The sequence below is a fragment of the Protomyctophum parallelum genome, assembly GCF_964188405.1.
Source record: "Protomyctophum parallelum genome assembly, chromosome: 5".
Classification (NCBI taxonomy): Eukaryota; Metazoa; Chordata; class Actinopteri; order Myctophiformes; family Myctophidae; genus Protomyctophum; species Protomyctophum parallelum.
The window spans coordinates 55,460,030-55,487,781 of NC_139702.1; the positions used below are offsets into that span (position 1 = coordinate 55,460,030).

Sequence of the window (27,752 nt, forward strand, 5' to 3'; positions counted from 1 at the left end):
TTTTTGCAAAAAAATATATGTTAATGACGTTTAGAAGCTTTAGATCACTTTCCTGGGGGTATTTATGTGTGTAATATGTGGTTTTAGTTATTTTAGATTGTAGCAGTGAGCCTGTTGTCTCTGATGTCATGGACACTGGTCTCACTACCTTCCTGGACTACAATTCCCATAATTCTTTGGTGCACTGCTCCTCCTTGTGGATAGGGGGAGAGCTGTCTTACTGAGACAACGTAGTCCAGGAAGGAAGTGAGCCCAGTGTCCATGACATCAGAGACAACAGGCTTACTGCTACAATCTAAAATATCTAAAACCACATATTACACACATAAAGATCTCCAGGAAAGTGTTCTAAAGCTTCTAAACGTCATTAACATATCTTTTTTTGCAAAAAGGGTGAAGTGTCCCTTTAACTCCATTTTTGATTTTTTTTTTCTCTCCATAAAATCAACACTATTAACACCCTTTATGTCTGTGTGTTGTTTCGGAAATATTGAACAAATCAAAAGTATAAAAAATGACTTCGGAAAGAACCTCTTAACCGCTTAACATTGCAGCCTCAAGCTGTCTGTGAAAGCACCTACCCCCCCCCCCCCCCCCCCCCTGCTTGCCACAGGGCTGGTGCAGTCTGACCTATGAGTCAGACTCGCTGATTTCTCTCAAGTCTACTGAAACTGCAAATCTGTCTCCGTGAATCCCTCTTTGTAGAAGTTATTGTAACGCACGTTGCGATGCAATGTGTGTAAACTGGTGATAATATAATGACACATGCAAGTAACTGACAATATGCAAAGTCAGAATACCAACTTTGATGAGGCAGTACCGCTTCGTATTTAGGGTTTTCTTCATTTTCTGAAAAATGTATTTTTGTTTTTTCATTTCCTGAAAATTTTACATTTTGGAGTTGGTTTCTTCCCAACAGCAGAGATATTGTATATAATGTGTTAATATAAAATCTAAGACCTAGTAATGACATTTGACATTGAAAAACACAAAGATTACTGTAGTTACTGCTATTTGCAAATACCATTTTTGTAACCACCAATTTACAGAATGGAAAACATTTTACAATTATACTATTAAGCCACCTGTTATCATTTTGCATTCGTGCAAGCACTTTGGTCAATTTATATAAAGAAAAGAGAAGCCCACATTCAGAAGTTAAATGGAGGAAACGTTTAAAACGTGATCAGCAGCAATAACGGGAATGCCGTCAATCTTGGCCGAGCTCTGCTTACTGGTTTCAAAATGCATTATGTAAATCATGCAAATCAATCTAAGTTTAAGACATCACATGCCACTGGATCACTGAATATTCGCTGTTGAGAGCAGTTACATCATTTGTTCTTTAACCGTTATCTTTCATCACGTCTCGTGCAATGAGGCATAAAAAATACAGATTTTTACCACGAAAAATATAAATTCAGGAAAAATAACTTCTATTGTAATAATCTTATATTGTATAATCTCAAGAAGACTTCAAAGACTAAGTTGATTTGTGAAAATGTTGCTTATCTTGGAGAAAAGAATGCTGCTGACCCAAATATATCATGCTTTGCGTGGTTGTTGCAGCAAGGTAAGGTCAGAAACGTTGTCCCATGAAGTCTTTGCGCTTTGAAAATAATGGGTTTGTATTCCAAAGCAGGAGGGGAAAAAAACACAGTAAAAGTTCCAGGTTCTTAGAGAGAATAATAAACATGCATTCCGTGTCAAATCAGGCACTTGATTGTGATAGATGACAAACCCCCTTGTAGAGAGATGTAGAATCCATTGTTTCAGGTTGGTGATAGTGATGTTGACAGTGATGCTTCTGGGAGGTGAAACGTTCTCTACTGTTAATGTGTTTCTGCTTCACTCAGTGTTTTGGTAGCATTACTGAAGACTGAGCTTGTGACTGCAATACAAAACGCAAAAAGGCAGATGCTTAGAATAGTGGACTTGTCAGTTACGATAGGCCTACTACATTAGGATGCATGCAAATTGCCTTACGCTTGTGCTGTTGGGACTGAAAAGCAGACAAAAAGGTTAAGTAAACAACTTTACTACATGTGCCTTCCATAAACATGCTTGTTTGTGTATGTTGGGAGGCTTTCATCCTCAAAGTATCCAAGAGATAAAGTAAGATAGTTCAATGTAACGAGGGCAACATATCTAAACAAAACGGGGTTTTTGATAGTGTTTGTTTGCGTCCCTCTGGTTGTCTAAACTATATTTTAAGATACAACTAAACAAGATAATGTAGATACCGTCTACACAACTTGTGTTACAATCGTCGTAAGTGAGAATGAAAAAAAGGACTAAATAGGAGACTTATATTATAGGAGATTTACATTGATCGATGGGACATATTTCGGCACTAGCCGTTCTCAATGTGATGCAGGTAAGTCTACCTGCATGCACCAAAGCATTTTTGGATTGTCTCTTATATAGTCCTTTCAGAGTCTTTATTCAGAGTGCAGGCCTCTGCTGTATTCCTATTCTAATTTATGAGTAAAAAGAAAAAGTAAACAACATTTACCAACCTTTTGATTTACTAAAAGATGCTTTGAAGGGATATTATATCAACAGTGGTGTAAGTCAGATGTGCAAAGTCCAGCCAATCGTGGCAGGAGGGCATATTTTATATGGCCGATGCTTCCTTGCTAAAAATTTATTTATGGCACGCCAGCGTAGTCATGTGAAATACATTCTGAATGGTTTGAAATAAGATAAGGGTAATAAGATGCATTTGTATGTGACTTTGTCTATAGTGTTATGCCATAAGGTCATTTAATATTTTCAAATATTCCACCCTTTGAAAAGGGTTTGGACACCCCTGGCCTACTAGCAGCGTGCACAACGATTATGACAGCAATATGTGTAGCAGTTTGGGCAGATATTCGCGTCAAGAGGCGGCAAGAAAACGGCTAGTCCAGGCATCTCTTCCGGATTTTTAAACAGCTGATGGATAGAAATTACGCTCGCGCGTGGCTTCAACTTGTAGCGTCGGCAAAGCGTTTCAGTTTTTTTTGACGACGCTATAAGTTGAAGCCGCACGCGAGTGTCATTTCCACCCGCCAGCTGTTTAAAAAAACCCGGAAGAGACACCTGCTCTAGGCGTTTTCTGACACGAAGATGTGCCTGCGGCCATTGCGAGATTTGCGCCGGATTCACACACACACCCACACACAGAGCTTACTTTCAGGGCTTTTATGGTGTGAGACCAGTCCATCTGGCAGATCTGAGGGATAGCGGTGAGCAGGATGCTACTAGCTTTGTTAGCATTCTCCTTCATCGTCTTCATCACATTGTCAACACAAACCTACAAAGACAGGGATGGAAAACAGATGGAAGAGTGTTAGGAATTGAAAATTAATGTGTTACAGTGAATTTGATAAATCAGTGATTTTGCAAAATCACTGGCCAGTCAATTTGAGAAACGGGAACGGAGGACTGCTTGTGTATCATCCAGGATATGCGTTTTGTTTTCCCCGAAATAAATCAACATTCGACATGACAAATATTTGTTTTTAAATTGTGCTTTTTAATGTAATTAAAGGGTTCGTTCAGATTTTTGGACTTAAAGCTGTAGCAAATACTTGCCAATAGTGGTTGTAAAGGTATTTGAAACATGGAACATGAACATGGAACTATTTATCACTACGCCAGCAGCACAAAACAAAATCATAGTTGATGTGACAGGGGGGTCTGAAAGAAAGTTGTGATATATGGTAGAAATAGGTTAAAAATACAAATGATGCTAGTTTTGTGGCTTCATTTAATTTTAGTGCGTGACCCTCAGTGACCCCTACCAAATGACCGGAACTACTTAATATTCACCAAAACCAGAGCAGAACTCCCACCACAGGACTCAGGCAATCGATTAATACCTTTGCAAACACTACATTAATGGCAAGTATTTCCTACAGCTTTAAATCCAAAAATCTGAACTAACCCTTTAATAAACCAGAAAAACAGAGATTGTGGCCCACCCATCTGATCTGTATTTTTAAGTGCTATATTCTGAGTGTGTTTAATGTTTTTAATGATCAATAAATTGAGTGTGTTGTAAACTAATGTATTATAACTGTACTCATTTGTGTTATGTTATATTCACTAGCCCTTACCCGTTGAGATATTTGCCCCCCCCCCCCTTGTGGCCGTGGGGGGTACTGCGCCCGGGTGCGTTTGTAATTGACTAATAAATTCGTTAATAATCATTAATGTGTCAAATCGAAAAAAGGGCTTCGTTAAGCCCTCCATATTCATATGGTCAATGCCATGGGAGTGATTGGTGCAGGCAGTAAGGAGCTACGGCAGTCACAGTGACACACAGACACACAGACATTGTTAGAATTATAGTATGATGATGATGATTGGTATCACAATGAAAACTAATATTAAGATTTGAAAGGAAAAATGGCATGACATTTATTTTACGTTGTTTTTTTTATATTATATTATCAATACAGATTTAGTGTTTTAACAGTTTTTTGGGGGCAATATCCTCCTGGCCCACAGGATGAGAATCACTGCACTAGAGCATGGGTTTTCAACAGGTGGTCCGTGGACCACTGGTGGTCCGTGGAGGTATTACATGTGGTCCCTGACCATGCATTTAGATTTGTCCATCCATGTAGTAATTTACTGACAACTTGGAGTTCAAGAAATGCAACAGAAAAATGCAGTTAGAATCTCAAGAAGGGGGAAGTGCACTGTATTGTCTGGTTGAGTCATTATAATTAGGACATTTTACCAGTAGTAGTCAACGGTTGGGATGTATACACATGGGACGCATAGCAAGGGTTAACTTACAAAAGCACTAATCTTAGCATATATCCCCACCCAACGCAATAGTGGTCCCCAGGTTGATTCTAAGTCAGGGTGGTGGTCCCTGGTTCACAATCAGTTGAAAACCCCTGCACTAGAGGATTAGATGTTTCTAAATTAAATTAAATTCCCAGTGAAGTTTACCGTTTCAAATGCACAACTATCTAATAATGACAATAAAGTATATTGTTAACCGATTCTGACCAGGCACCCATTTTGGTGTCAGCATCATGTTATGCTTTAGCTATTTAAAAATAGCAGATCTACAAGCTCATATCGCGCCACCGAGTGGCGCGATACGAGCTTGTAGGTCTGCTATTTTTGAAAAATCGAAGAGCGACTGACATTTTTAGAATCTGATCTCAGGTCAGAATGGGTTCATCAGACCAGTGTGTGTCCGGCGGAAAACCTCGTATGAATCTGATCTCAGGTCAGAATGGGATAATGATGGTGTGGTTATCCCATGGAGTGTAACGGAAGTAGAGTGTGAAGCCGATGACTCAAGTCTGACTCAATCTCCTCTGGCAGCGGTGCACACCGGAGGCTGCGGCAAGACAGATGGCTGTGTGTGTGTGTGTGTGTGTGTGTGTGTGTGTGTGTGTGTGCGTGTGCGTGCGTGCGTGCGTGTGCGTGCGAGAGATGGGAGGGGATAGGGTACAGAGAGAGGAGGGGGCAGGACACAATATGTACTAGTGGGGAAAAAGAAGAGGTGTGGGGGGTGAGTGAGGGGAATGTGGTACACGGACATAGAGGAGAAAGATGTAAAGGCCGGAGATAGGACTGGGAGTCTGGGACCGGTTGGGGGGTGGGTGGGGGGTGGAAGGATGTGGCAAGCTCCTGCTACAGGAGGTAGAAGAGGTCAGCTGTGGGAACTAGGAAGTTTTTGTGTGGGTTGGGCCGGACACAGTGTGCTCCCAAACTGTCAAGACTGACACAGACAAATCGTTTCACGGTAAAATAATCTCTTAACTGTTTGGCTACAGTATACAGATAATATTCAGTGTAGAAAAGTTCACTGAGGGCTTTTTTTTTTTAAGTAGTGTAGTCCATTTGTTAACCCATTCTGACCTGAGATCAGATTCATACGAGGTTTCCACTGGACACACACTGGTCTGATCAACCCATTCTGACCTGAGAACCGATTCTAAAAATGTTAGTCGTTCTTCGATTTTTTTCAAAAATAGCAGACCTACAAGCTCGTATCGCGCCACTCGGTGGCGCGATATGAGCTTGTAGATCTGCTATTTTTCAATAGCTAAAGCATAACATGATGCCGACACCAAAATGGGTGCCCGGTCAGAATGGATGACTGTTCAGCCTTAGAACACATTAACTTTTTTGCTTTAGGTTTATGGATTTATATTTGCTGCATTTCAGTTTGGTAATACCAAATTGTGTAAAATAAATTATAGAAAATATAGTTCTTCCCATTGGCAAGCACCATGTGGTTACATGGGCATAAATGGACATAAAGTCCCGCCGCCATTTTGATTTATTTTGGCTCTGATAGGCACACGTGTGATATTGGGAGGGCCAGGCTCTCAGCTTTAAGTGGCCATTTATTGTTTTCAACTACATAAATGTATGAATTTTAGATAGGGTGGTGGAGTTTTTCCAGAGCCTTTGTGTACAAACTCTTACAAATGATTGAAACTAAGAAAGCAGAATGCATTGGAAAGATGCATGGCCGATTTTCATGAACTCTTCTCTTCCCTTTCACTAACCAATGCGTAAAACTGAGCCTGTATCTTCCCAGGGTATCTTCCCCAGCTAGCCTGAAAATGCTGCTCATAACCGGCGTTTGAAGCTTGGCTGATCTCCAGTAGTTCCGGTGTTGGGCGGCCTCTTTTAACAATGTCAATTCTTTCATTGAAAACTCATCTTGAAAAGGGCACCGATAATAAATCTGCAACATCATTACTTGTGATGGTATCAACTTGCTGCCATTTTGCATTTATTTACATTTACTATGACTCGCTAGTTGGTGCTGTACCATACGGCATACGCCAATACGCTCAGCCGAGGACTACGACCATTGACTACAGCTCCAAATATGATTGGTTGATCAAACTGTCAATTCACACCTGGGCTCCCATTAATTGGCCAGGGCATGCTAGAATACCCCTGATGGGGGATATTCTGCCCAGAGACTCGGTAGTCGATTGTCAGTTATTTTTCCCAGCACAAAATAAACAATACAATGTTTCAAAACATTAGCATGACATACAGTTGTATTATTGCAAATTAAAGAAATATTAAATCAAGAAATTAAAACAAATTGCCTAACAAAAGGCAGTTGCATTATTGCTCATAGCCAAAATGCATTAATAATATTATGCCCGACAGGTCCATTCCTGCCATTCCATTTCAGAAAAACAGAGTAGCACACTCATGCGGAACATGCCACACCGCTGCTTGTTCCGCTGCTTGTTCCTGTATGAGTGAACAACAAGAGATTGTTGATGACTCTCTCACTCACTCACTCACCGCTTCCTCGTGTTCCTTCCAGCAGTCGTAGTCTGTTGCCATGGCGATGCTGGCGTAGCAGAGACCCGCCTCCTTGGCCAGAACCACCTCTGGTACGGTAGTCATGTTGATGACATCGGCACCCCACTGCCGGAACATCAGACTTTCTGCACGGGAGGAGAACCGGGGGCCCTCGATGGTCAATACAGTGCCCCGAGTGTGGCACTTAACTCCCAGGCCCCGTGCTACCTCCACTAAGACCTTAACGCAGATGAAGAGGAGGGAATTCACTTCAGCTGTGCTCAATTTAGCACCACTTATTAAAGTGATTTAACATTAGAAGCATAGTGATAAAAGAGCGTGACTAAAATAATAAAAAATAAGATTACAAAGTGTGATTAAAAAAATGAAACATTAAAAAAGCTATTTTAACCGCATTTAACACATTTCCTAGCCATTTCAAAACAAATTAAGTAGCATTTTTTTATTTTTAAAGGCCACTGGTTTGAGATTAAGGGTGATGAAGTGGCCCACTCACATCTCTGGTCCTATTGCAGAAGGGCTCTGCCATGGGGATGTGACAAACGCCTGGAAGACTTCTGGCTCGTCCATCATGCAGTGTCTGAGATCTCTTGGTCGTCCTGGTGGAGCAGAGGGAAAATGTTGTGGCTAAAACACCCAGGAACACCAAGCAAAACCAGTGTCAGTGGTTCAACATTTGTTCTTGATTGAGTAATAGAATGGAGTTTAAATTATTTGTTAGAATCTCTGTTTGAATGTTTGTTTGTTAGGCATGATGTTTGTTATGTCAAGTTGTCAACAGTATGGGCATAATCCTTGTGAGGGAAAAGAAAAAAGGGGAAAATTATTGAAGTTTGTCCCTCTCTCTCTCTCTCTCTCTCTGATGCTGTAAACAAACCCTTTTCTAAAATAAGACATATTATAAAAAATAATAATCTCTAGAGATTATTGCAAATCAAATGATCAGAGATATGATTGGACACAAATGCAGCCTTTAACCTTCAAGACCGTTTCCGATATTGATCAAACACATGGAAACCCGAGTATGTAGGAATAGCAAACTCTACAGTAGTATTTAAGTAAGCAAATACCTTCACAGAACAAGTCTGACAGTACACAAAGAGCAGATGATTTCGGGACTATACATTGTTTTGTACGAAGGTGTTCTTTGTGAGTGCACTGTTGCTCAACCACCCAATCATCTTGGGAGAAATAAAATCTAGAAAATGCGACTAAGCAGTAATAACCATAACTAAAATACCACATCACCTTAGAGCTTACTGCAGGATTGGATTCTCTTTTTAATTAACATATTTTAAGATCTCAAATTGTTATCAAAGACAGTTTGTAAAAATGTATTCGTATGTATGGTCTGTATGGTATAAAGTCCAAAATGCACCCATACCTAAGGATAAAATGAGAACCAATTCTTTGAGTTGTTTGTACACTGCAGACTGCAGTATATGAAACATAATTTGAACACTCTTTCTGAAACAAATCTATAAGACTAGCTTTGCATGAAACACTGTATAATTATATAATTTTAATAGCACCTTAGAGACAAATGTAGTTCAAAGTGCTTTGCTTTACATTGACATTGGAGACTAAAATTAAAAGCACAGGTCAAACAGAGCAATAAGTTAAAATATAGTTGAGTGAAATTGAAACAGTGAAATCAAAAAGGGTAAGATCATTTAAAAGCAGATCAGTTAGAGGCAAGGTCATATTAAAGTGTTTATAGCTGCCTCTTAAAGCCATCAACTGAGGTTGCCTTCCTGATATGCATCCTCAGCACATAGCTACCAAAGGCAGCATCACCATGTCTCTTGCCATTTGTCGGTGGCACCATCAGCAGTCCAGCACAAGTGACCCGAGGGGGCGGTCTGGGACATACTTAATAAGTTGCTCACCACTTCCTCGCTTAAGTCTCATGTCCGCTCGCCTCTATAGTCGGCAGAGAACATTTTCATTCGTGATGATGCTCACCACGGCCCGCTGAGGCATCCCTATGATGGCCTGTTCCATGTCCTGGAGGTCGGGGACAAGCACTTTATCACTTTGTCGTGATGTTGGTGGCAAGTTGGAGCACATTTCCAGGTACCCAGGACTGGGGGAGCAAACACAGAACACCAGTATCCTGGAGTCTGTGGTTATTCCATCTCCATGGAGACACCAAGAGTCCAAGAATGCTGTGTCTGTCGGTGGAGTTCCACCAGGGCTGTGTGTCAAGCACAGGGCAAAAACATACCTCATTGCCTCTCTTACACTGGTGGCGCTGGAGGGAAGCAATCACGAGAGTGCATGCATGTGACCAACTAGGGGCTGACTACAATACTTGTTTTCACTATTAGAGGCTGTTATCTTGTGTCCCTGGCAAGGAGTGAACATTGTCATTACATTCTGCTGCCAAAAATGGCTTCCACAAGCGTTTTATCAAATGTCTACATCATTCCTGTCATGCCAAGATAGAGAAACCTACTATAGTTAGCATTGTAACAGTCAATACAAATCACCATATATGAAGCAAATACACCTAAGCGCAGTGTATAATAGTTATATAATGCGATTACAACTAGAGATGTTCCGATACTGTATCGGTATCGGAAAAGTATCGGATCGGCCCTTATTTGGTCATTGCGAACGCAATGAGCACTAACTATGAGACCCTGCAGATCATGTCTGTGTGTGTCTGTCTGTCTGTCTGTGTGTCTGTCTGTCCCGCTGTGACACCACCCGCCCGCCACCAGAGGGCGCAGCTGTAGCACGCACACACACACACACACACACACACACACACACACACACACACACAGTAGAAAACTTAAAAAAATTACTAACTAAAAAGAAAAGAAAAAGTACGTAATTTATTCTAATTGTTGTTATTGCAATTTACGAGCTGCGTTCGCTTCCCGCGTTTGCGAGTCTTACTTGTATCCATCTGTGAATATGCCAGACTAACCACCGATCCGACACAGGGGTAAGGGGTTGACACTATGGCAGGTAAATAAAATGTTGGGGCATGTGGAGTTTGCTTTTGAGTTGCCCAAACTGCAAGTGCACATTTGAGTGAGGAGTCTGTTATAAACACAACACGATATATATAGCTAGATAGCTACAAACTAAACACTATTCCCGGTCGGTGGACTTCAAAATAATAATATAATATTGTTTATTTTCTTATTATTGTCTCCACCAGGCCGAAGGCATGGGGGGAGAGTATGTTTTGCACTCCGTCCGTGTGTCCGTCCGTCCGTCCGTGTGTGTGTGTGTCCGTGAGCAGCTAATCTCGGCCACCGTTAACCCGGTCGATGCCAAATTTTGCACACACACTCCCTGGATGCCAACGATGAACCTCTGCCCCAAACTTTCCAGAACGGCCTGTTATAGCGCCACCAGGAGGCCGCTTTGTGCAAAACAAGTTTTTGCACAGTACACCTACAGATTTTGTCCAAACATCACGTAAATTGGTACACAGTCTCTCTAGAGCCATTCAACGAAACCGGTCTTTCAGATTTCTCAGACTCCATCCTAATACAACACACAATAACCTCTTTAAAACCATTTCAAAACAATAGTACTAGAAAATGGGTGCTATAATAAACAATCAAATGGTTTGCTTAGGAGGAGCAGCAGAAAACAAAGTGGCGAAGACATCATCGATGTGGCATTGAAAAAGTAATGCTTCCAGGAATACTGCATGTGATCACATGACAGTGAGACACGTCCCAACAAGTTCAAACAAGCCATGTCCTCATTTCTTGATCACGACCTGCTGCCTGGACTTGTATTTCACGGATGCTGTGTAGTTACTAGTTATGGTGGTATAAATGCTACTAAATACTACTATCCAAACTAGGTTTCTCAACCAGTGAGCAATGTTCGGTAAGGGCAACACACAAGGATCCAATAAATGAAGGAATATTGGGACGTGATGTGCATCCTGACCTCCATTGTCTGGGTCCCTATAGGAGACCAGTTGAGAACGAGTAATAGTTTGTCTCAATCCGATCGTTGACAATCGGGATTTGTGTCCATCAACAAATAGATACTGTACGGGGGTTTGTTAAATGGTGTAATCAAAGGAGAACAATGACACACCGTGTCGGCGTGTCATTGTTCCGATGCCGCACCCGGAGCCATGTATAGTCGGAATTATGAGCAGTCCTGGGTACTTTTTCGTGGATTCACTGCTCAACAGGATTCCATGTAAAACAGCGGTGTCCAAAATGCGGCCCTTGGGCAAATTGTATTCGCAGCTTCATACCTGAATTGTATTATGAACGGCCCGCCCAACAGTATGGGGAATTTTTACATTAAAGTGTTTTAACCTGGGCATTTCCCAGAGTATAATTTGTCAGTGTTCCTTGTTCCTTGTATTCAGATTTTTTTTTACCTTGCTTGGTTACATTTGGTAATAATGGACACACACCTGACATAAGACCAGTGATATTAAATATGGATGATGATAGTTAATTTAACAACAGGATCAGTCAAGGTGACTCTGTAACCGACTGTAGCCTTAAGGCTCATACATAGTCTGAATTTACGGTGGTTAGGTGACCACCGAACTACAACATGACGTCACGAGCCGCGGTGAAGAGCAAACAAACCACCGCCACCGCTCCAGCCCTTCTCTCTGTTTTTACTAACCACCTCACCTCATCACCGAAAATCCAGACTATGAATAGGCCTTTAGCCTACTACAAATGGAACCAAAGGACCCTTTTATAACAATAAACTCTGATGGAAAAACAAATGGACTGTTTGTATTTGTATTTGGTTGCATTGTGCACCCTCAGGTAGCATATTCTCCAAGCCATTATATGTCGCTCCTTACGGCTCACGCACAGCTCATGTACAGCTGTCGGTTGTAGTGTTGACATTGGCTTGGCACTAGGTACAACTAGGTACATCTCTCATGTGTCGAAATAGCGGGGTCCACGGATCGCCAGCTCCAACAGGGGTCCCCACGGAGGAGCGGAGGCTGCGTGGTGGTACGAATCTCACTGTTAAATCAGCGGGTGTGCTCCGGTGTGCTCTGCTTTGCTGCGTGACCGTTTTGACTATGGCATTAAACGTGTCTTGTTGCGTAGAAAGAAGTATGACGATATGTCAACTCTCATGGCGAAGTTTTCATGGGTATTCATAGACCAGTGCTTTGCAAGCCACTGGTAAAAACTATTTTTGGCATCTGCCACATCAATTAAGGTGACTTGATTGATTGAGCTGGTCATTTTGAAAGTAGTTCAAGTAAAAAAAAAGTGTGGGCAGTGGGCTATACCAATAGGTCTATAGTTGTAGACCTAATGGGGGTACATTTTACACAACATAATTGATACATATTTCAGTTTGTACATCCATTTTAATAATAAATATCTTAAATCATTCATGTTTAACAAATTTACCGACATCTTTTATGTATTTATCTTGTTGATATTAGTGCAGCGAGTCACACAAACTGACAAAAATACATACCAACAGGATTAGGGTCATGCAGCTGTAGGACTGTTGACTACACAGGGATAAATCACCCGATTTTAGCCAGAAACAGCACGTCTCATTGTACAATCTCAATTATTCAGTGGAATCTGTTAATCTGTTGTTTACAGCTAACTGAGAGTCCACAATTTGCACTTGAATGTCACATGTAGGCTTAATTCACTCGAAGTAGACAAAGGTCAGTGAGAGAATATTCTAGCGCTGCATAGGCTACTCCACGCAACTGCAACATATACACATTCTCAATTTCCTGGCACTATGCTAAACACCAAGGAGCAATTCAGTGCTCACCTACTAAAACAATGCAATCAGCCACCAAGTGAATACACTGGTGTCGTGTGTGGTAATTACTAGGAATTCAGAAGGAGATGTGTGTAGCTCACTCAGTAATTACAGTATTACACAATTTGCACCACAGACAGACACAGAAGATTTGGAAACTGACAAATACATTTGCATTTAAAAAAATGAAAAACAGTTGCTATAAACTGCTATGATAGTAGTTTCTGCTAGTTATTGCTTGTATCTCTGTCTCTTTTCCTTTGTATCTCCTCTGTCTCTATCCTATCTCTTACCCCCCAGATGTACAGATGGCCACCGCCACCTTAGAGCCTGGGTCTGCCTAAAGTTTCTTCCAGTTAAGTTTTTCATTGCCACCGTCACAAAAATGCTTGCTCAGGGTGGGACAATGTTGGGTCTCTGCTCTAAAATATGTGTTTCGAGAAAACTTGAGTGAGGGCTACTTTAATTGAAATTCCATACTGTCACTTTAAAATCATGCTGGGTGACATGATTCCTAACTGGCAGACAGAGTACAAAAACCTATTGCCTACTATTATAATAAGTAATTCCAAATAGAAAGACACATTCAAATATAAAAGGGCTATATCAGCATTTTGTTCATTCACTTTATAGTCCCTGCCTGTGTTTACATATGGCGGCTGGCCAGTGGCCAGTGCAGTGCACAGACTGCACACATAGACATCAAAGGGTGCTTGAGCACCTGCCCATTTACCCATCTGTAAAAACTGCCCTCTCCAGACCACGAATTCAGAATTTATTGGGTGAAAGAAATGCAAATGCCTCCTTTCCATGCCGTACCCGAAGGCAGCATTCAACATAATTGTCTCCACCAGGCCGAAGGCATGGGGGGAGAGTATGTTTTGCACTCCGTCCGTCCTTCCGTGTGTCCGTGAGCAGCTAATCTCCGGCACCGTTAACCCGGTCGATGCCAAATTTTGCACACACACTCCCTGGATGCCAACGATGAACCTCTGCCCCAAATTTTCCAGAACGGCCTGTTATAGCGCCACCAGGAGGCCGCTTTGGCACCGTTAACCCGGTCGATGCCAAATTTTGCACACACACTCCCTGGATGCCAACGTTGAACCTCTGCCCCAAAATTTCCAGAACTGCCTGTTATAGCGCCACCAGGAGGCCGCTTTGTGCAAAACAAGTTTTTGCACAGTACACCTACAGATTTTGTCCAAACAACGCGGCAAATTGGTACACAGTCTCTCTAGAGCCATTCAACGAAACGGGTCTTTCAGATTGCTCAGACTCCATCCTGATTGGTTAAGATTGGCTTCCAAAGTTCACAGGAGTGCTCAGTTTCAAACAAAATGCTGCAAATCATGAACACATCGCGTGATTTCCGTGAAATTGTGCACGCACATTCCCACTAGGCCGAGGACGAAATGCCACATGAACAATTTCAACTCAGCCTCAAGGTGGCGCTATAACTGGCCGAAAAGTGTTTTTACCTCTAACTGCACGGATCTGTGGATAACTTTGTATGCCAACTCCCTAGAGGCCATAACATGCCATTTGTATAATGCATGCCATTCATCTTTATAACATTACTAAGCATTATTAATATACTGTTAGATGTTATATTATTTACTTTTGTTGCCCTTTTATCCAACCACCGGATGAAGGCAAGCTGCAATGTCCTACATTCCTATCCTGGTGGAGACCTGTGCCCAGAAGGGCACTTTTTCTAGTTACAAGTTAACTCTCCTGAAGGTGAACACTGCATTTCATGTTAAAAGAATTGCTCTCTATGTAGAAAATTAAATCCATGCCATACGCCGTATCTCCAGTAAAGGCTTGATTAGAATTACTTGAGCACGGTGTTACGCACAGACATTTCAGCCCCTCTAATATTCTCTGCTCATCCCTGTGGCTGGCCATAGAAATATTGTGGTATAGTATAGTACAGTTTGTTCTTTTTCTCAGGACTGTTTACTCCCATTCAACTCCAAATGGAATGAAAACAGCTGGAGTGATGTTCACAGTCCCCACATATAATCATACAGTACATAGTAATTCTCTGAAGTCATGTTATAACAACAGCGAACAAATGTGTAACGGACCCGCAGTCGAGACTTTTAATGTGAAGGTGCTTTTCTTTGTGGTGTCATATTTGTGAAAACATGGAGCTCTATCTTGTCATGATTGGGCCAGCTGCAGAGAATCTGGTGATGGGGAATTAGGCTCAGCTGTGGTGCTGGGGTTTAAATGCTGCCTCAGGTTGAGGAAGGGACACTAGGGTAACCCTAACCCTGGAAAGGGCTTAAGGAAAAAGAAAAAGGAACAGAGAGACGGTTGGCCAAACTTTATTGGAACAAATGGATGCCAAGCAGTGAAGCACATGCCACTTTAGCACCCAGCTGGAAAGGGGACAAGGTGACTTAATTGAAAGTTATATTTGGTCCGAGTGTCTTATTTTGTGTTGGTTTTGTTTTGTCTGAGGTTTATTTTCATGTTGTATTTTGATAAGGTAGTTTTTTTTTTTTTTTTTTAATACTGTTTTTATTAGGCATTTTTCTGTATATGACAACTTATAAGACAATCTTTGACAATAATAATGAGTTATTCAGTTATATAAAATGAAAGATAAAGACAGATAATGTAAATTCCACATACAATACATAATAAAAAAGATATATAAATGTGATAAAAACAAAGAAAACAGTTAAACAACGACAAATGTGAACAGACAAACAAAACAAAGACCACAGGACAGACACTCTTGCTCTCAAAACTTTCCCAGCACGTCGTTGTAAATTAACTGAATTACAGACATTTCTTTTTAAATGAGAATAAATAAAATAAAATAAAATACTCAGTTCCTTTTTTTTTCTTTACTTTTCTTTCCAATTTTCTAATATGTTATCTATTGTGTAGGAGGGGTTAGCGTGCACCTATTGAAATGGTCAATGAAGGGTTGCCATGTCTGGTAAAATCTATCTTCACTCCCTCTCAATTCAAACTTTATCTTTTCCAATTGCAAGTAGTGCATAACATCTTTCATAAGTGTAGTGTGAGTGGGAACCTGTGCTTGTTTCCAATTCAACAGTATCAGTCTGCGAGCCAGTAGAGTCACATATTTTACCATGTTATATTGGAAAGTAGACAGTTTGACCCCGGGCCCCCCGACCCCCAGAACTGCTGTCAGTGGATGATAAGGTAGTTTTAAGCTATGTATTGTATGGATTGTATTGGTTATGTAATTATGGTTTATGGGAATGTTTGTCGCTGATATTAAGATATTTGATATGTTGTCTATTGATTATTGTCTGATTTATGATACATGTTATGCCTGTTTCTTGTACAGTTCTACGTTGATTTAATAAAGAAACTTCAAAATCATCAGTTCAGTCTTCAACCTTTCATGGCCAGCTGGGTCCGCTACAAAATTTAAGCCGACTGCCTGATATAGTCTGGGAGGTTGCTAAAAGCTATACAAACTTAAAAGTGTGGTCTTCTACTCTTCTTATCTAGTGGGAGGTTTGTTTTAAAATATTCACCTCAAATTATGACTCAAATAAAAGGAAATTGGAGAACATGTCAAAAAGGCATGTGTATTGCTGGATAATGATACAGGGTGATAGGAAAACAGACCGAACTATGATTCTATTCTGAAGGAACCACACTATTGTTCCCAAGCAGGGTCAAAGTTAAAGACAAAGGAACATTCAGACGAAATTATTTGGGTGAATTACCCATCAAACCCTGTACACTCAAGACATGATTGTGTGCACATCTCAATGCCTATATTCAGGCCAGGTGCTGGATGTCAGGGCATCAAGGCAAACATCGAGGAAGAACATCCAGCACACCAGTTGTAGAACTCTGCCTTTGCGTTTGCAATTTGCTGCCTTCAAATAAAGTCTCTCGGAGCTCTACAAACTGGTGTGCTGGATGTTCTTCCTCTTCCCAGTACAGAATTAATTCCATGCTGATCTGACCCCTCCTGCAAAAGCACCAGCGCTCGCCCAGCAGTCTGCCGTCAACAAGGCGGATGCGTGCACGCGACCTTTCCCTTTAAAGCGAGGTCGCCCTCAGGTGTCTTACTGGTTTAGTTCATATTTGTCATTAACATATTCATTATATAGGAGCCCTATAGGAGCACTAAATACACTGTGCTGCAAACACTGGGGACACAAATAGTGCAGTCATGTGGAATTGCTCAAGATAGTAGCCAGCTGCAACTTAAACCCGTCTTGAATGTCAACAGAAACATGTGTGAACTGAGAGTTGTGAATTCACAAGAACCACAGAAACTGATACAATGAGTGAAGAGTAAGAGGAGATCGTAAGCACATTTCAGTGCACCACTGTCTTACTTGTTTGTGTAGTAGTGAGAATGTCAGAGTGACAACACTTGTGTATGGCCACAGCACCCAAGGCAAACTAGGAAACCTAGTCCACTGCTCGGAAACATATCAAATGGATGAGGCATTTTTTTTACTTCCCTTCCCACTGCATGGCTGAGGGAGATGCAGCACATATCATCTTACCGGTACTCTCTTTGTACATATTATTGATCATAATTTGTTACATAAATGTGGATAAACACTGGATTCCTGATGATACTGCATCAAAGTGCATGGCACATTTCTAATTTTTAGGTATTACGAATTAATTACAAAAGACAAATACACTTTTTATCACCCGACGAAACGTTATACTGGACAGTCAACTGGTAAAGGCTTTAAAAAATGTGACAAATTGCTTACTGTGACTGTGAGTGACTTCACCTGCCATCGCTAAGCTTTCTGGACTTTCTAGATAAGTACTGAATACTGTGTAACATTACCCGACAGTGAGATGTGTGGGAAGCAGCCAAATGTATTTCAGACTGCCCCGTGCCTTGCACAATCATAGGTTGATGGCCACTGCCTTTTCCTCAACATTGAGTGTAGAACATAATATAAACGTAGTTAACCATCCAAACACATTGACATTTAACCTTCCACAAACCTTCCATCTGAAAACACTAAACAAAACGGAATGGTTTCAATTCTGAACATATTTCTCCTTCCACAAAGACTAAAATGAATAGATATAAAAAAGTATTATGCTCAACACAGACTATGCCAGTTTACAACAAGTTTCTGCTCACTGAGCAGCTCTTTAAAGTTGGGATGTATACCTTATGGGAGGAGTCATAATACCCAAGTTAACAATATTTATATCCATTAAGCCAGTGGCTCTGCCTGACTGCCTTGGGCAGTATGATGCGGACATTAAAAAACTGGAAGCAATGAGCATAATGCACACAATGTAAATCCCATGAATCATGACTGCAAGGCAAGCTAACAGTGCAAGGTAACAGGCCTGCTATGTGCTATGGTTATGATAACACATGGAAAAATGAAATAGTTGAGCATAAACTGTGATTACTTACAGGGACTTGGTAAAGTAGTGTCTGTATTGAAAATGGTTACATTCCTTTCCAGCTGAAGAACAGAATGAGTATGCACCTCATGACCAGGATGATGAGACATTATATAGAGAACAATATGAGCAATGTAGCAAACATATTATCATTGTACTCTTATCCGTTATGCCCAACAGGAGAGAAAAAGACAAAGAACAAGCAATATAAGAGCACATGAGTTTGAGTTCAGTCTGAAAAAGGTTTTGAGAACATCCAACTGCTGATATTACTAGTACATTTTCAATGGGGAAAAAAGGTTTCAGAAACAAAACCTGCTGCCACCCCAGTCAAGGGCATTTGCTAACCTTATGTTAAAGAGGACTTGTAATGGGAAGGCTCATATTAAAGAATTGGAAGGCATATAAACCTCTCTCTGTGGCCCAATGGATCCAAGAAGTCCCGTCTATGTTAAAGTTGGAGAGAATTAGGTATAATGTCCATGGCTCACGAGAGAAGTTTGACAGAACCTGGTCTACGTTTATCTCATACGCTGAGAACTTTACATTCCCCTAAGGCAGGGGTTTTCAACAGGTGGTCCGTGGACCACTGGTGGTCCCTGGAAGTATTGCATGTGGTCCCTGGCCATTCATTTAGTAATGTAGGATTTGTTGATTTTTTAAAAATGTCTTTCCTAAACTAAATGAATGACCTGGTGACCTATGATGACCGTCCATGTAGTACCCTGTGCTCCTTTCCCCCAATGGGGACTGGAGATGACGGGACCGGAATGCACATCCTACCCGAGGATATGATTGCTGGTGGCGGTTACACTACGATTATCACTACTACTATTGACTAACAGTATTTGCTGTGTATGTATATGTGCATGTATGTTGTATATACGGGCGTATATATATACATGTATGTATATATATTTTTTTTTTCTTGTCCCTTTTCTTTTTTTTCCGATTTTATTTTTGTATTTAAATTAAGTCTTCTGTGAATTTGTGTGCCATCTTATATGTGTGTATATACACTATCTTTGCATCTATGTTTGCTGTTTCTGTACGGGGGGAGGGGGCGGGGTACAAAAAAATGGAACTGAAACTGAAATGCTTGTCTGTAATAACCTGTAAAAAGGAATAAAAACAAAGTGAACACAAATTGTAATGGGAAAGGGTAATGGGAAAAGGGAAATGGGAAAACAGTTTGTGCGGGAGATCGTGTGCCAACTAAAGTTTCATTTCCTCATGTGAATTTCACATGAGAATGTGATGTGGAATGATTACGACAAACTAGATGAAAAAACAGGGCAGTGCAAAATATCTAGCATCAAGTTTGTATGTCACACTTCAATGTCTGTGATGTTCAATGTGTTATTTGACCTGCTATCTTCAGCGAGCGACACTGTCAAATAAATGAGCCTTATTCAGTGTTGACACAATGACACAATGGGGAAAAAAAGAAAACACGGTAGAAAACGTATGTATTATGGTAATACTTTCGATATGATGACCCATCATGAGCCAGACATCACCCCAATGTATATTGATGACATCACAAGACAGTCAGGTAATGGCCCCTACACACTGTAGGAGTTTTAAAGTTGGCGAGTCATCAGATCGTTATGTATTTCACACTAAAGGAGTCTTTTTTTTTTAATCGTCTGTCATTATATCGTTGTGGCTTTCACATTAAACGATTGATAGCCGACTAGGCATCACACACTGCAAGAGTTCACAAAGATGTGATCCAGACCCGATATAAGCTACACATAATTTGTTTTTTATTCCAATTCATTTTGACATCTCACGCACGTGCAGGATGCCGTGAATCCGTGATACAAGCGCGAGACCGACAAAGGACTCGCTCTCTCTCTGCATGCCACACACACAGGAATAGCCCGGCTGAGGCTACACAGGGCGAAATGTTTGTGATAGCATGTAGCCTACGTGGGCTGCAGCGAGACAGGAACGTTAAATCTTGATTTTCATGAAATAACTCTCCTCGCACGCACGCACACACACACACACACACACACACACACACGCACACACAGTTTGCTCTGATTTGTTTTGTTTTTTTTGGCTTTCGCCTTTACTTTATATTTTTTATGGAGGGACAGAGAGAGATGGGAGGAAGACATGCAGTAAAGGCCGTCGGGATCGGGAGTCGAACCCGTTAACAGCCAAGGTGCCTGGACCACTGAGCCATGGCCCAGGCCTCCGACGCAGTTTTATCAACATATTCAAGTGAAATGAGTTGGTTTTATAAACTATTTAACAGTCAGCAACATTGGGCTAATATAGCTACCATGTACCACGACACAGGACAGGGATTTACCCAAGGAATAAAGGTTATATATATATATATTATCATCTGATCATCTATCGATACAGTCGACGACAGACAGACAGACGGTCTGTGTCAGTGAGCACAGCTGTCCTGTGCTCTTATTGGCTGTAACACAGGACTTCTCGGGACGCGGTCGCAACCCATTTCATACTGTACGATGTCCAGTCGGTGACAGATTGGCGCTATATCTTCTCGCAGAGCCTTTCACACACAACGAGCAAAACCTCGGCGATAAAAGCCCGATCTTGCGTCAGATCGGGAGTTTTGTCGGCGAGCGTCCCAGACAGCATAATCGGAGCAAATATCGTGCAGTCGAGCCATAAGAAGGAAAGAACACCACCTTCTCCCGTAGCATTTTTTAAACAGTATCTTTGTCCAGAATGATAGTTCAGACAAATCAAACTCCATAACTAAAGCATTGGGGGGTTTATAACAAAACATGTGTAGCCCAACTCAAGGACAATGCAAGATTTCGGCATATATTAATATAATGATTCTGCCCACTCTCATTGATGTTTCAGAAACAAATTATTACAGACATGACTATGAATTGTAACGTAAACATGTGCTTACTTCAAAGAAAGCCTATTTTTTTTAAATAATATACTTAGATGAAAATTCTGAACATGATGAGTCCCTAGAGTCTAGGGACTCATCATGTTCAGAATTTTCATCCTAGACGACGCAGTCAGTCTTTCCCACCCTACAGAGTGGAAGGGAAGCCATGATGCCATCATTAGATCTTGTTTTGTTTTTGGTAGTGTAGTGGTAGCGAGTGTAAACTCGAATGAGCCGAGGATCAAAATACAGGCAGGGGGTTCTGATTCTGTGCCTGGTAGTCCACCCACCTGTCAATGAACTGGTCTATAATGACGATGTCTCCAGGTTGGATCTCTTCTCTGAGGGAACCACATGCTGTGGTGACCAGAAGATGGGTGCAGCCTTCCTCCCACAGCGACCAGATGTTGGCCTGGTAGTTGACGTTTGATGGCATAATGGTGTGTTGTCTCCCGTGTCTAAAGCAAGGACAACAAATGATGCACAGTAGAATCCAGTACAGTAGAGTCGATTTAACTATGTGTGAGTTATTGTAATGGACCTGAGATAGCTGCTGTGTAGCTATAAACTAGCAATATATTTCTTTATTATAGCTAAAATTTACAAACAGACAGTTCTTTCATTTGGCACCATCTAGTGACCATACTTGGCTGGTGCCAAGTATGGTCACTAGATGGTGCCAACAGATAATATAATGACATTCTAACGGTAAGAGAGGTTTCTCACCTTGCAAGGAGCACACATTCAACGTTTTTAATTTTCCCAACTATCAAAGCATCTGATGGCTGTTGGAAAAGAACAGAGTATAGTATAACATTATACACAAAATAACCAGATTTAGATTTTAGAGTAAGATTTAACCTTTCTTATACACTGACTAGAGTAGACAAATGGGTCGCAGAGGGCCCTCAGATGAATGGTTGACCTTGATTATTCACATTGGGGTTCAGTCTAATACTGATGTCATGGGGACAAGGATTGCAAGTGAGTCCACTGCACTGGATCTGATGAAGATACCAGGGGGAGTTTACCTTACCATATTCTAACTAATAAACTGCTTTATATAATAAATATAACGCAACTAATTCACAATATAAAACTGACCTTTCCAAATGGCGTGTCAACATATTTCTCAGTTCTTCCCTCCAAGATATCGGGATCATCAAGGCCAGATCCTCCAATTATTCCAATCTAGAAGAAGAAAGAAATTGTGTGGTTGGAAGAAAATATGAAAAGGTCTCAAACACTATCAAACTCTTTTTAGGAATTAACATCAGATAGGGGGGAGTAGAAACAATTTGTTATTATGGTTAATCTGACAGGGTTATTATGTATTTTGTAAACTAGACAAATACATACAATTTTAGTAACTGAAAAGCCTGGCTGTAGCATTAGTTTGATTACTCATCAGAAATTTGAATACAAGCCCACAACCAGTACCGCTGGAAAGTAAAAATTATGCTTTTAAGACTTAACTGGTGTGATGACTCAGCTTTTCACTCTGCTTCAACACTGGTGTTCTATAAAATGCAGTTCCCCCCTGCAATTTGTGTTCCCCCTAGCGGCACTATGCATTTGAATCAAATTGAATAACTAGGAACTGGCCCAGCAAATACAATAGTAGTCCTGCTGGGATTTCCCACGGGTGTGGAGAGGGAGTTTGCTGACGACACGGCCGGCAATGGCATTATGCAGCCATTTTGTGAACCATCGAAAGTCGATATGTTTTAAAAATTCCACTTGTGTGTTGCTTGCTTTGCATCCAGATAAACTCCAATAATATCCAATGTCCAGAGTAGCTGGACCGTTATCTGCCTATGATTTTTGCACCCCTGAACACTCGAATGTGCATTTGTGTTGAGTTGTATTTATGCACCACAACCTGTTTATCTCAGACTCTTACTAATAATATAGTTGACTGTTATGACTGATCATGCCCTGCATTGACACGTAAAACACGTTTGTCTTACTTATAGCACAAATGGCATGAGCATTAGTCATCGATTGTGTGCAGAATGCAGATGTCACTTTAGTCAATGTCCTATTGAAACACTAGCCAGTAGCCACTTGGGGGCACTGTGGCACAGTTGGTAGTGGTTGCCTCACAGCTAGAAGGTCCTCCTGGGTTCGATTCCCGCTGGGGCCGTGTTCTCTCCTCCGCGTCATCAGTGCCCATACCCAAACCCTAGGTCGAGTTGACAAAAGGGCCTTTCCATAGACATATAAAGGCCTCTTCCGGCTCTGGGGCGTGTGTTCTCGAGAGGGGGCAAAATTTTCCCCGAGATTCCTTGCCAAGCATAGCGGAAGCATGAGCGGAAGCTTGTCAAGCTTCCGCGACCCTAAAGTAAGTCCCGGAAAAGACGCGCTGTGATTGGCCAGTAGTCACTTAAGAGACATGGAGGAGTCGCATGAGTGACATCACTTGGACAGCAACGCAGCGTGCCTTCGGCACTCTTCCTGTGCACTTCCGCCCCCTTTTGCACACACATGGTTCCAACGAACTGCAGCGGCCCATGAGGCATCTATTTTTATTAATTTTTTAGCCCATGATTTTGTAAACCATTTTTCACCCGTGTCAATTATCTAATGTGATCCTGGGCTCTACACACCATCTGCCAACCTGGGGAGAGCAACGGACTTGAACTCAAGCAGTCATGCTTCTTTCATGCATGAGTGTCCAAGTCGCTCCTTTACACCTGACAGTTGGGAGTTTCCCTGGTTGGACGTAGCGTGTGGAAGGAACACGTTATTCCAACCAGTTCCTTTCCCCTCCATCAATCAGCCAGGCTGGGGGAGGCAGTTCAGAGAGGGTACCTACTACCCACCTACGCTATAGGGGACACGGGGAGAAGAATATCTATGGGCCTTTCTGTGTGGAGTTTGCATGTTCTCCTATCTATGGGCCTTTCTGTGTGGAGTTTGCATGTTCTCCCGTGTCCCCAGGATAGGTACCGTCACAAAAAACATGCAGTAATCCTGGTCAGTAAACTGCCTCCTCCTCATCCGGGGCGCCTGATGGAGGGGAAAGGAACTGGTTGGAATAACGTGTTCCTTCCACACGCTACTCCCCCGTCAGGTGAAAAGAAGCGGCTTGGACTCCTCATGCATTGAAGGAAGCATGAGGTCAGTCCATTGCTCTCCCTAGGTTGGCAGAGGGAGTGTCGACAGTCAATGGATTACAACAATTGTAGCCTGGGCAGCATTCCATTTCAGGTTTATGATCCGGTCGGAAGCGGACACTTGTTTCTTCCAGATTTCCCATTCCCAGCTCCCACAAGTCTGGGGCCCTATTCCACCTCTACCCTGCCACCTGGTACGCGGACATAAATAAAACATAAATACTGTGGATACGTCCTGTCTGCGCTCTTTAACGGCTTCTTTTCGTTTGAGTTATTCTGAATGTGTCAACTATAAGTACCTATACATACCGCTGCGAATATCTCCTGTGGCGCGGAAGCCGTTAAGTATTTTTAATACTCTTTGTTTGACCGATTTGGTCGCTTTGATTCTTCTCTTCCTTCCTTATTTATTGACACCTCATTGTACCGCCTATCTGGCTAGCTAGTGGCTATAGCTATGACAGAGCAGATCAGAGGCAGGAACGTAGCCATGCACAAGCCAACCTCACATCGGGAGGCGGTACAATAAACGGTAAATAAACAAGAAGAATCAAAGCGACCAAATCGGTCAAACAATACTTAACGGCTTCCGCGCCACAGGAGATATTCGCAGCGGTATGTATAGGTACTTATAGTTGACACATTCAGAATAACTCAAGCGAAAAGAAGCCGTCAAACGGCGACGTTAACGACGATATTGATGTCCGCGTTCTATCATTTCAATAAGAAAACACAGTAACGCACAGTGACCCTACGTAAAGTGACATCCAAATTTCAGAAAAGCTTTACGGAGGGTTCCGAGAGGGGCTAACAAGTCTTATGAGCTCAGCAAGACTTCAGGTCTGCTGTCTGTAGCCTACTAGTGCACTCTGCAGGCAGCTGAGCAGACGCCTTTCTCTGCTAATTTGAGGAAAACACGTGACATGTATGACTTGATATGGCAGAAATAAATTATGGGTCTGATAGAACGAAACCACATCATGCATTAGTATTACTACTCTACCGCCAGCTATTTCCTTAAATGATTGTAATTTGTACGCTAGAGGGAGGCCAGGGGGGAACACAGAATACACATACTCATATACAGTATCAGTGATACTGTATCACAGAGGGAACTGATTTGGGCTTAACACCGGTGGTGTTGTATTCGCCGGGGCTGTACACACACGTGGTGCCGCAGAGAGCCGCAGGATGGAATGTGATGATTTTAGCCCTCAAAATTCAACAACACAATCAAAATAAGTACATTTGCTGGCCGACATTGGCCTTAGTTTATCCTATTTTACAACACGTATTTAGAGTAGACACAGTAACAGTGTCTTTTTACGATGCACGTTATTTGTATATAATATATTTTGCTCTATTTGACATACAGTAGCCTATGACCTATTTTTCTTTCCATCTCTTCCTCTGGCTCTCCCCTTTCTTGAAAATTGCGTGAGCTTGTAGTACGACAATTTTACCCATTCAACATTTTACAAATTCTGTGATGTGACAATAAGTTCAGTTGAAGTTGACTGGATAACTGCTAATGCTAGGCAAGCAGTGGGTCTGATGTTGCATACATTTGTAGGAATTAATTGTATCTGGGCTACATAAGACAATTTACAATTTACAATTTTACAATTTACAATTTACAATTTAGGCATTTAGCAGACGCTCTTAATCCAGAGCGACTTACATTTAAGCAAGAACAAAGCATGGGAATACATCACATAAAAAGCATTTATCATGAAACATGCGTAAGCTAAGAAAGTAACAGTGGAATATTTATATAGTGAAACTATACATAGGTACAAGGTTGTCTTTTTGCTCTATTTCATACAAACAGAATGCAGTTAAAGCCTGCTAGATAGTTATTACCTTAATATGCATGTTTGAAGCCATGACTTTCGTTTGTCCGATAATATGTATGATCAAATTGCAAGCAAGCAAGCTAGCTACTATAGCGCCAAATAGGCTCGGCAATGTTACAGCAAGCTGCAGCTATAGTTTCCAGTTGACAAGCTTATTTTCAAAATAAAAGTGTTACTCTGAAAATATTTTACTACGAAAAAACCCCATCCGGTACAGTTTCAGTTTGTGAACTTCAGTTGTATTTGTAAACATTGTATTCTAAACTAAATTATGTTTAAACGGTTAATCGTAACTTTATTCCTAAACTTAACCCCAGTAAAACTATGCCTAACCCTAAACTTATTTCTAACCCTATTCTCAGTAAAAACTAAATAAAGAATTCAAGAATGAGGGTGAGTTGGATTATGGGCTGTACCAAAGAGGAATAGTAGGCCTATCAATAATCAAGGTTTGATTCAATGACAGCTTCTTCTAGCAATTAGCATGATACTCCTCCAGATTACTTATAGTGATGTTTGTGTTTAATGTTTTGGTTTTGACACTGATTACTGATCTATAATGAATGCACGTGTACTGTGGATTAAAATATATATACCAGTAAAACGCCTGAGGGCGATGTCGCTGAAACAACAGAGCTTCTTAATATGGCACTGTTGAGACGCAGGAGTTAAACTATTAATCTGGTGTCAGTGAGGTCAGATGGCTGGCTCATTATGCAGGTCTAGTACATCAAACCATGTATGGCTGGCTGCTACAATATATCCTCAATGTTTGATGAGGTCAGTGTCGTGATCTTCATATATGGAGATCCAGGTGATGATAGTCAGCTCCACATCCATGTGTTGTACCAACTTGGTTAATTTGCAAGTGAGACTCGCGTCGTGGCAACCACATCATGAGACTGTCACAACAGGCCTATGGCCATATATAGGCTTAAAGGATAATTCCATGCTAGAAGGCTTTCTTTTATTTGTAGTTATGTCCCAACCAAAGAGACCGTGTTATTTTGTGCAAAAGCGCAGGCTATTTCCCCTACCATAAGCCCTCAATGAATTGAATTGAATGGGGCATTGGGGTGTTAATTATTGTGCTAATTTGCTTATTTCCATCGCTCAAAAAATATATTTTTTGTATATATCCTCTCTTCATAATGTAAATAGTATCCCAAGCGGCACACTTTACTACTTATTTCGAAGGAAATAAGCGAATTAGCACAAAAACCCAACCCCCATTGAGGGCTTATATCAGGGGAAATAGCCAATAGTGCACTTTTGCACATCATAACACCTGGACCTCTTTGGTGGGTGTTAACTACAAATAAAGATCAGAAAGTCTTCTAGCATGGAATGAGATCAAGGATTCACCTCTTTGGTGGGGATGTAACAACTACATGAGCCAAGAAG

General features: G+C 41.3%; 1 protein-coding gene across 1 annotated transcript; it reads right to left on the minus strand.

The window, feature by feature from the left end:
- Positions 1-448: 448 nt before the first annotated feature.
- On the minus strand, positions 449-26,467 carry mtap (methylthioadenosine phosphorylase). Its single transcript, XM_083764893.1, has 8 exons — positions 26,356-26,467; positions 22,478-22,564; positions 22,100-22,158; positions 21,664-21,831; positions 7,811-7,913; positions 7,294-7,533; positions 3,176-3,298; positions 449-1,891 (listed from the first exon to the last, which is right to left on the minus strand). Exons 1-8 carry the CDS (start codon positions 26,377-26,379, stop codon positions 1,853-1,855), a joined length of 843 nt encoding a protein of 280 aa, XP_083621019.1. The 5' UTR covers positions 26,380-26,467; the 3' UTR covers positions 449-1,852.
- Between the last annotated feature and the right edge of the window lie 1,285 nt (positions 26,468-27,752).